Genomic DNA, 11207 nt, shown 5'->3' on the forward strand with positions numbered 1-11207 from the left:
ATGGAGGGGATTATAATCATTGTAATGAAACAAGTTTTATGAATTGTTGAATGTGAAACTGATGATGTGTCCTATAAACTTTCACTCAATCCACAATAAAAACTTAAAAAAAAAAACCATCACATTTCTGAAAACTAGAAGTTGCACCACAGTTGCATTGCCACCTTTGCACTGCCTGTTAGGAAACCCAGAGCTGCATTTAAGGTTCCTCTCTAGCAAAGATACAGAGTTCTCAGCCTACAATTTATATATTAACCTCAATCTTGACTTTATTGGTTCTTGATTATTTCTTCCTTTTCTTTAAATTTTTCACTTCTTTTTTATTTTGTTGCATATACTTTATAAGATGCCTAAGTCTTTTTTGGAATTAGGAGGAAGTTTAAATAATGATGATGACAATTTATTGGCTTTTTAAAAAATAAATACTATTGATTAGCACAATGGTTAGGTGCTCAGCTGGTAACTGAAACGTTGGTGGTTAGAATCCACTAGAGCTCCATGGGAGGACAGACCTGGTGGCCTGCTCCTGTAAAGACTACCATCCAAACCCACTGCCATCAAGTCTGTTTGGGCTCATAGCAACCCTGGATGAGCCAGAGCAAACCTCATAGCCCCATCTTTCTCCCAAGGAGCAGCTGGTGGATTTGAACTGCTGACCATGTGGTTATCAGTCCAGTGTTTATCCTACAGCACCACCAAGGCTATGAAACTCCACTGGGGTAGCTCTACTCTGAAAACATAGGGTTGCAATGAGTTAGAATTGACTCAAAAGATAAAACAAAAGCATTGAGTTTTTACTCTGTGCTAGAGAATTAATGTATGTGACTTCACTGAATGCCTGCAATAATTCGTTAGGTGGGCACTGATGTTGTTAAGTGCCGTCGAGTCGGTTCTGACCCATAGCGACCCTGTTACAGGGTTTCCTAGGCTATAAATCTTTACGGGAGCAGAAAGCCTCAACTTTCTCCTGCGGAGCAGCTGGTAGTTTCGAACTACTGACCTTAATTAAGGTTTGCAGCCTGATTCGTAACCACTACGCTACCAGAGCTCCTTAGGTGGGTACTGATAGGTATCCTTGTTCTAATCTAGATGTGAAAACTAAGACATTGACAGCTTAATTAACTAGCCCAAGGTAACACAGTTATGATCAGCAATGTATGGCCAAGTTTAATTTAGGGTTCATTGTTGAAAGCTTTCAATTCTCAACAAAGTACCTGGGCATAATAGACACCCATGAAAATGCTTTTAAATACAAACACATAATAAGACAATAGAGACTGCTTCCCTGGTGACTTTGCTTGGTACAGAGGTCATCAAATTCACTGTAGCTGCCTAGGTCATCCAGACAGACCACAGACTCTGCAAAAGTAATGAAATTGCTACCCTGGGGTATGCCAAGGGCTTTTCAGAACTAAAGTCTACTCTACGCAGACGGAAGAGCTGCCATCCAGAGCATCTTCTGACCCAGCATCTGTGTGCACACGCACATACACACCCACCCTGTGCCTAACTTTTTCCCTGGATTGACCCTGGTAGATTATCAATCACATGACAGGACCGGGAATGAAGGGAAAGGATTGGTAGCCTCCATTTCTGTAGCATAGGGATCCCCACCTTCAGATCTGAAACCCGGCGGCCTACTTTGTCTGTAATCTATATGACAGATGTCTCTTATCTTTGACACCATGAAATCATGCCTATATATGCACAGTGAACAGCTTCAGATTGGAGTGTATTTTTAGAACAATGGGCCTTGAAAATAAAAGCAGCAATGCCTGTCAAAAGATGGATAATAGGAAAGCTAACTACTTGGGTCTGGATTTGTCAAGTATTAATCAGTGTCAAAAGGAGAAATATTAGGAGTGTTCTCATTTCCATGCTGTGTACAGTCCAGGGGAGAAAGAGTTTTGCAGCCCAAGCTCCAGTAAGTGGCCTGCACCATTTGAGGGGATGAACTACTAATTTCAAGCTCAGTTGAACTATGGGATCATCTCTGTGGCTCCTGAGTCATTCAAATTTAACAGGCCCATGTGTGGGTAAAAGAAAGGAGCTGGGGCTCTGACGGGGATGAAATGGAGGAACCAGTGCCAGTCTATGTTCACCCTGAGTTTGAAGGCACCGGTTGGCTCTTTGATGGGCTAGGATCCTACTGCTAGAAAGAGAGCAGGGAAGTCAGTCAGCAAATGAACCTTCAAAGCTGGTCTTTGCTTCTGCAGCAGACCAGGATGGGGGTGGCGTGGCACAATTACTGTGAAAAAGATCCCTTTGTGTGAAAACCCATCTGGATCTCAGTATTGACAACAAAGCAGGCTGACAACAAGAAACACATACAGCTATAAACTCCAGTTAACCCTTGAACAACTTGGGGTTCGGAGCGCCCAACTCCCACTCAGTTGAAAATCCATGCATAATTTACAGTTGACCATTGAACAATTTGGGTTTGAACTGCACAGGCCCATTTACACAGAGATTTTTTTTTCCTGTTGCTATTGTGGGGAACTCAAATGTTGTGATTATATGAGAGCACCCACTTGCTTGCTTACCCATGCAGAGATGATTAACATCACAAAGCGTTTTAGGGGGAATCATACATATATACTCCCATATATGTAGAAGGTGTTGTTTTGTTGTTGTTCCAATATATCCAAGTATACATTGTACATCATATGGAGTGTGTGTGTGTGGGGGGGGTTGATTTCATCAGAAAGTTCATGGAAAGATCGAGTGAAAAGATAATGAAGTTTCCCATGAACTTTCTGAACCTACTCCTCGTGTGCATACTACATCATATACTTGTAGATTTATGTGTATCTCACATCACACACACACACACACACACAAATATATCAGATACCTCTGGAATAGCAAGCACCAAGAAGCCCGAGATGGCCTCTGTCATTTCCCCTCTATAGCAGGTGCTCAACTGATCCAAAGACTGACTGAAACCTTGGTGGACTCGATGCACAAATCAATATAGTTCACCCACACAACAACCCTGTGAGGATATCACCACTTTCATTTACAAAGGGCAGAAATGAAGTGCGAGGAGACTAAGTTATCTGCTTGAGGTCACACAGCTAGTACGTTCTGAACCCTGGGTAATCCAACTCCAAGACCAGTACTGTACATTTGTCCTCATACACAGGCAGATGAAGCTGAGGGGGCAAAGTAACTGCACACACAGCAAAGACTATAGCAGTAACAACATCTACTACCTACACAACCAGAAGGTGCACCAGCTGGTCACTACCTGCTGCTGCTCTGCAGGGCTCTGGGGTTGGCAGGAAAGGGTGGGACTCGGGTGGAGATCAAGTAGCCTACCAGCGTTGTTACTCTATCCTCTATCGTGAGACTTGTTGGTCATGGACCTCATCTTTTTGAAAATATGTACTGTTTAGTTTTGGTTCCTTTTAGCCCTAGGGTAGAGAGGTTTATTGGCGATTTCAGGCCTCACTGCAAAAGAGTCTCAGAGGTTAAAAGACCAGCTCAAGGACGGTGGCTGTAACCAAGTTAACTTTAACTAGGTTGTGTGTACTGGCTTGAAGCAAAAACACAGGAATTTGGAGAGTACTCTTATCTAAAATTCCTTTCATGTCTGGGAGGAAGAGCTCCTTGGCCAGAGAGGCCCAGAGGCACCATGGAGGCCCAGTACATGTTGGGAGAGATCTGGGAGTTTCACCAGGGAATTTTAATCAGTGAAGTTTGTCTTTGCAATGGGTTGAGATGAGGGCTTAGCTTCTAGGACCTGTTATTTTATAGTCTAGTGCTTACCGTCAGGGATACTGCCTTATTTACAGCTCAAGGTATGCTGACCCTTTCTTCCACACCTCAAATAGGATTTTCTCATTTGTTAGCACTGAAGTGGTTTAACTAGAAATATTTTGGGGGAACTGGTATTTTTCTTATGTGGCCAGTTTACAGTGACACCTGGTGGTAACACACAGCAAGGTTATACCTTGCCCCTGCCCCCTCCTGCACCCCTTGTCCAAGTTGCAAGATTTATGCTCCCCTCCTTACAAGGCACATTTGCTGGATAAAAGCATTAAACGGGAATGGCATCTCCGTTCTTAGCATTTACAGCCTTAGTAATATCAACCACCCCCTGATCAATTTCCATTTCTAGAGTTTACAGCCTGGATGTAAAAGCCTGCCACAAAGGCTGTATTTAATACGACAAATTAAAAAAAGCAAACAGGCTGGAGCCTGGAAAAGCCAACAGGAAGAAGAAAAAAAACCCCCAACCATAAAGCTTGTGAGGAGGGACTTTTATGAAGCTGTCTTGATGTCCACCCCCCATCTGACAGATCCAAAGATAACATGGGTCACTGGCTCAGTCTCCACTCCCTTCAGAATGCCCGAGGCCTCCAAGCAGTCACCTGCCTCACAGGATTTCCTACTAGTCCCCCAAAGACAGAAGGGCCCATTCCTAAACAAGCAGGACCTCAGGCTCCTTTTCTGAGCAGCAGGGCTTGACTTCTGGTAAGCCTCTGGCAACAGGGCGCCCCTTGGGCCCTTACAGGGAACATAGCAGCTTTCTCTTCTTCCATGGGTGTGTGTGGTGGGGTCTCCCTGTCTGCAGTGCAGAAGACAGAGGAGGGGCAGGAATGGGCACAGGATATTTGGGAGATGTTTAGGGAAGAGAGGATGTGGCATGGCCTAGACTGGTGCTTGGAGGTGAAAAGGAGTGGGTAGTCTTGAGAGATTTTGGAAGTTAAGTAGGCATGCTTAACTTCTAGAATGGAAGTGGTATATGAAAGAAAGAGAAGAATTTAGGATGCACAAGCAGACAGACAGTAGACTAGAGACTCCCTCGTGCCAGCAGTAGGAACTCTTCATTTTGAATAGGTCCACTCATCTCCTTTTCTTTGCACCGTAAAGAGGCTCACAGAGACCAGGTTTCCCGTGGTTTCAGACTCTCCCATTTAGCAAGTTTATTCATTTCTGCATCGAGATGCCAAATCAGCTACTGATCAAGGACAGCACTGCTGCTTTCCCGACTTCAAAATAAGTTTGCGAAAGATGTGGAGGTGAAGCAATCAACCTTGCACTGCCTCCTCCCAGCGCGTGCCCCCCCACCCCAGGTCTTCCCAAGAGAGGTCATCTGACTCAACCCTGAATGGAATGCGGGAGAACAAACAAAGGCTCTGCAGTCAAGTGGGCTAGCTGCATTTTCCTCCTCCAGAGGCGCCTAGAATACCAACTCAAGAACTGGCCAGGCCTAACTCGGTTTAACTGCTTTCAGCATCAAAAAAGAGAAAAGAAAAGAAAAGAAAAGGAATAGTGAATTTTAGCAACTGGGTGGGATGGGTGTGGGGATGTAAGTACTGTTGAGTCGATTCCGACCCATAGTGACCCTGTAGGAGTGTAGGGCAGGGGCAGGAAAAATACTATGGGACAGGGACAGGGACAGTTGAGTCTTTGTAAAATGGTATGTACAGGGCACTCAGAGATTTTTCTTCAAGATGCATCTTTATGTTCTTGAGTTATGCTTTAAGCTGCTTTAGGGGCATCTCCTGGGGAAGGGTGATTTTCAGCCTAAGTTGGTTCTTCAAGTAATGAGAATGCCTGGGAACAAGAAGCTTGTTGGGATGTGCCCTTGTGCTTGAGAAACCTCTGACTGATTCTAGGCCTAGGAGATGTGACGGCAAAAGGGACAGAAAGAAAAAAGGGAGCTGGGGAAATCAAGAGTAAAAAATTACAAAGGACAATAAATCAATTCAAAAAGATATTCCCATCACTCCCAGGGCACGCGGGGAGTGCAGGTTTACAAGGGAGTTATCAGGGTTCCTCATTTCACAGCCAGAAAAACCTCTTCTGTGGAAGGGGGAGCTTGGGGCCAGCAGGGTACAGAGTCAGGCAGCCCTTCTGAGGACAGAGCTGGGGTGCAGGGGACCAGAGTGCACTTGAGGTCTCAAGTTTGGGGAATGCTGCTATGCTCAGAGTTTCCACTTCTGAGAAGAATTTCTTCAGGTTTAAGGATCCAGAAACCATGTAAGCTTCTTCCATTAGAGGTGGTGCAGCACAGTCAATATTCTTGGAAATTAGAACTGTGTAATTTTAGAGCCAGCAAAAGCCCTTGGAACCATTAATTGAGTGGTTCTTTACATTCTCTGGGTCACAGACTCCAATTAGAAATAGATGGTTGCTGTGAACTCAGCTAGAAAAACGCCTGGATGGGGCTGCAGACACACACACCCAACTTGGCATATCATTTTAAGGGTTCACAGCCCCGGCCCGCCCATCTGGGAACTCCTCCCAGTCCAGGTAGGCCAGATCTAACTCAAGGCTTGAGAGCTTAGCCATTCAGTCACCAGAGAAGCAGACGAGCACCTTGCCTGCTCCACCCAGCATACTGACTTTCAGCATTTTGCCCCTTTCGAATTGTTGCTGACATTGCAGAAGAGGAAAAGGTTACTTGCAAAGAGAGATGCATCTAGTAAAAAAAAAAACCATCTCTAAAGTTGGCACAGTAAAAGAAATCATCTTAACCTGGCAAGAAGAGAGAGAAGAGAAAAGAGAGCGAGATGCCTCAACTCTGCTCTCCATTAGCAAATCATCTATAATTTAGAACAAATGCAAAGGGATGCGGGCGATCAAGCAGTCTTACCTCCTGGCAGCCTCTTGTAATTTCACGGGCTGTTTGGCGCTGAGGTAAATCAAGCAGGCATCGGCCACTTTATTCAGGTCACCCTCACCTACGGAGAGGAAAAACAAAACAAGTCTCCACCTTCAGACTTCATTTGGGATAAGCAGTAACCTACTGCTTTTTGGTGAGGCTGGAACAGCTATGCACAAGGACCTAAGCTCTCTACCCCAGGTCTCAGAGTCAAAAAGCCTATCTAGATAAATAACTGGGTCAGCGAGGCCAAGGAAAGACTGGAGGCTGTGCATGCGAAGGGAGGTGAAGGGGCGGGGGGCAGGGCTGAGCAGGGAGTGCAATAGCAGGGGTAAGACTGGCAGGGTTTGTGGGTTCAGGGGAGCCTGGATGGTACCTACCTAGTTCCAGGCTCTCACAGAGGGGGCCCAGGCCCTGCAAGACAGCCAGCTGCAACTTGAAGGCCAGCATGTGGGAATAAACAGGTCCAGCCCTGGCACTGATGGGAGCCTGGGTGACTAAGGAGCCAGCCAGCTTTGGCAGGACATCTTTGCAGAACCTGCTTCTTAGAAAATCGCCACACTTGCCTCCCAGGGTACGCAAAACCTGCAGAAACAGCCCCCAACCTGGTGACTGAACATCGCCAAGGCAGCGAGAGAGTGAAAGAATGCTTGGTAATTCAATTTCATCTAGGTCTAAGCTTGGGGAGAGAAAAAAAAAAATAGAATTACTGCTGTTAATTCCTTGCCCATGGTTTGTGATTTTGACAGTTATGAATTTGGAGGTCTCTGCTCCCAAGGCATGGCTGCTTCTATCCATAAATACAGATTACACAAAGAATAATTCAAAAGAATCTTGGGTTGGATGAATAATATGATTAATACCTTGATTTTCTTCCCTTTTTTTGTTGGAAGGAAAAAAAGAGCTTAAAGCAGTTCACATAGATCATCTCTTGAATCTTCCTAACATCCCTTGAGAAAAGACTCGTGCTTTTAACACTGGCTAGCTGAGCAAAGACAGACACTGAGGTACAGCTGCTGCCATACTCGGGCATCAGGGGATCAGTGAGTGGGCTGAGGGCCCTTGACCGAGCAAAGGCCTGGTGCCCAGGGGTGGCAGCCGACCCAGCATTCTTTCTGTTCAACTGCACATCATCCCCATTCCATCTCTCACAACTGGCAGTTTCTTTACATGCCTCTTGTTTCAAACTTTCTCTAGCAGAACATATTGAACTGCTTTGCCCTGTTACACAAGACTGAGTATACAGGATAATGGGAATTTCTTCAAAAATTGGTAAGCAAGGCAAAACCAGCACACAGTGTTGGCTGAGTCTGCGGAGAACAAGGTACTGATTTTGGGTCTCTTGGCTGGACTGCACCAGGTGGCACGGACCTCAGGTGTCATCAACATGTCTGGAGTGGAAAAAGCAGCCTTGGTTATAGCACCTGCATCTTGATCTTTTTCCATTTCTTATGCCTGCTGTCATTTCAGATCACCTATTAATTTCCATAAAGGAAAAGAAGCTCCTTTAAGTCAGAGTTAGCAGTCCTTTCCTGCCCCACTGCCACGTGCCATCCCTAGCACGTACACACGCACAAGGACACTTTTGTCTGTGTGTATACGCATGCATGTGTGCGTCATTTTGGAAAACATGAATTTGAAGAGTTTTCAGTGTAAACATGTATTTGATCCCTCCTGACAATATGTGCGAAGTATAGAGATGAAGTGTGGCTGGTCATCCTGGTCTCCAAGGAGTACTCTGGCTGTACTTCTTCCAACACAGATTGGTTTGTTCTTTTGGTCCATGGTACATCAATTCTTCTACAGTCTTCCTTATTCACTGTCCAACTTTCACATTCTGAAGGCACTTACAGACTTCTTTTGTACAGCATACTTTTGCCATATAGATTATCACATCTCCAGTTTCATGTCTTTACACATCTTTTCTCTTTGCTTCCTCTTGCTCACTTCTAATTTATGTTAGCTTGCCATGCTAAATGTATCTCTGTAGGAAGCTGTAAGTGCTTTTTGAACAAGGGAGGCTATCAATAAATAAACAAAGATAACTGTGTTGATATATGCCAAACTAAGTCAGGGATAAGCATTTCACCAAATGGTCCCATTTTATCGTGGACTATGAAACTGTGAGAAGGAGTCCTGGTGTGGCAGTGTAGGATAAACACTGGATTGCAAACAACAAGGTCGGTGGTTCACAGCCACCAGCTGATTCTTGGTAACCCTATACAGCATTGCTAAGAGTAGGAATCGACCCAGTGGCACTAAACAATTACTCGAGAAGAAAGACAGGATAAGCATGCCTTACACCTGATTTGAAAATGGGCATTCATTGACTTTGCCCAAAGTCACCTGACTGGGAAGAAGATGCCCACCACTAGGACCTAGATACCTTCACTCAACTCTTGTGAGGCAAAGAACGTAGGAGTGAACTCACAGACTTGAGCTCAATTATTTGCTAGCTGTTTGACCCTGAAAAAATTCCTTAACTTCTTGGAGTTTGTTTCCACCTCTGCTCGAAATGGGCCTAATAAAACCTACCTAGCAAGTGTGTTGGGAGGAGAAGATAAGCTCACCTGTGTGGCCATGCTCAATAAATATTGGTGCCCCTTTCCATCTATTAGTTTACCCTGCCTCAAAATCAGAAGGAAGTGGACTTCCGGTTTCTTCTTTGTGCTTTTTATTCTTCTACATGTTCTACAAGGTATATGATGACAAAGCACTCACATATGAAATGAACCAGACCCAAAAGAAGCTGGTGGGCTCTGTGCTTATGATGCTCATGATGGGCAGCTGGTGGGGCTCTGCTCAGTACCTTGAAGGCTCTGAGAACTGCCAGGGGGTCATCATTCGTGAGGCGGTGAACAAGCGAGGGCCAGACCCGATGAGCCAAGGGAAGAAGCTGGTTCTTGTGGGACTGCAGAACCACCACACACAAGTCCAGCACATCCAACATCTGAAAGAAAAGAGAACAGCATTTACCAAGATAGCTGAGGACTTAAACCCAAAGAAAATAAAAACAACCATAAACCCATCTTTGTCACATTGATCCTGACTAAAGGTGACCCCATGTGTTACAGAGTAGAACTGCTCCATAGGGTTTTCTTAGCTGTCATATTTATGGAAGCAGTTCTTTGGGCCCTTCTTTCATGGTGTCGCTAGGTGGGTTTGAACTGTGAACTTTGAGGTTAGTAGCCCAGTGCAAACTGTTTGCATCAGTCAGGGCCTTTGAAACCTAAGACCTGCTATCAAATTATCATTTTAAAACAATGAAAGTTGTTTTCAGACACTACTGAGTAGGTACCAACTCATAGCGACCCTAGGCACAATAGAACAAAACAATGCCCAGTCCTGTGCCAACCTCACAATCATTACTACGTTTGAGTACATTGCTGCTGCCGCCACTGTGCTAATCCATCTAGCTGGGGGTCTTCCTCTTTTTCCGACCCTCCATTTTGCCAAAATTGATATCCTTCTCCAAGGACTGATCCCTCCTGACAATATGTGCGAAGTATAGAGATGAAGTGTGGCTGGTCATCCTGGTCTCCAAGGAGTACTCTGGCTGTACTTCTTCCAACACAGATTGGTTTGTTCTTTTGGTCCATGGTACAACTTTCAATATTCTCCTCCAACACCATAACTCAAAAGCATCAATTCTTCTACAGTCTTCCTTATTCACTGTCCAACTTTCACATGCATATGAGGTTACTGAAAATACCATGGCTTGGGTTGGGTACACCTTAGTCCTCAAACTGACACCTTTGCTCAATACTTTAAAGAGATCTTGTACAGCAGATTTGCCTAATGCAATACATCATTTGTTTTCTTGACTGCTGCTTCCATGAGTGTTGATAGTTAATCTCAGGAAAATGAAGTCTTTGACAACTTCAATCTTTTCTTCACTTACATGGATGTTGTTTACTGGTCCAGTGGTGAGGATTTTTGTTTTCTTTATATTGAGATGCAATCCATACTGAAGGATGTGATCTTTGAGTATTTTAAGTCCTCTTCACTTTCAGCAAGTAAGGTTGTACCATCTGCATATCGCAGGTAGTTAATGAGTCTTCCTCTAACCCTAATGCCACTTTTTTCTTCCTATAACCCAGCTTCTTGGATTATGTGCTCAGCACACAGATTGAATAAGTATGGTGAAAGAATACAACCATGGTGCACATCTCTGCTTATTTTAAACCATTCGGTGTTTCCTTATTCTGTTCGAACAACTGCCTCTTGGACTATGTACAGGTTCCTCATGAGCACACATTAAGTGTTCTGGAATACTCATTTTTCACAATGTTGTCCATAGCTTGTCATGATCCACATAATCAAAAGCCTTTGCGTAGTCAATAAAACACAGTAAACATCTTCCTGATATTCTCTGCTTTCAGCCAAGATCCTTCTGACGTCAGCAATGGTATCCCTTGTTCACATCTTCTTTTGAATCTGCCTTGAACTTATGGCAGTTCTCTGTCAATGTATGGTTCAAGCTGTTCTTGTATTATCTTTAGTAAAACTTTACTCACATCCCACTGCATCACCTCTTTGGAATGGACACAAATATGGATCTCTTCCAGACTGTTGGCCAGGTAGTTGTCTT

General features: G+C 44.4%; 1 protein-coding gene across 1 annotated transcript in view; it reads right to left on the reverse strand.

The window, feature by feature from the left end:
- The window catches only part of TTI1 (TELO2 interacting protein 1), a 44185-nt gene that overhangs the window by 10228 nt on the left and 22750 nt on the right, over window positions 1–11207 (reverse strand). The window contains exons 4-6 of the mRNA XM_006874730.1: window positions 9426–9566; window positions 6997–7201; window positions 6608–6695 (exon numbers count right to left, since the gene is read on the reverse strand). Of these exons, the coding sequence (XP_006874792.1) occupies window positions 6608–6695; window positions 6997–7201; window positions 9426–9566 (434 nt within the window). The remainder of the gene's footprint in view (window positions 1–6607; window positions 6696–6996; window positions 7202–9425; window positions 9567–11207) is intronic.

Source organism: Chrysochloris asiatica, unplaced genomic scaffold (assembly GCF_000296735.1).
Source record: "Chrysochloris asiatica unplaced genomic scaffold, ChrAsi1.0 scaffold00296, whole genome shotgun sequence".
In the NCBI taxonomy this organism is placed as follows: Eukaryota; Metazoa; Chordata; class Mammalia; order Afrosoricida; family Chrysochloridae; genus Chrysochloris; species Chrysochloris asiatica.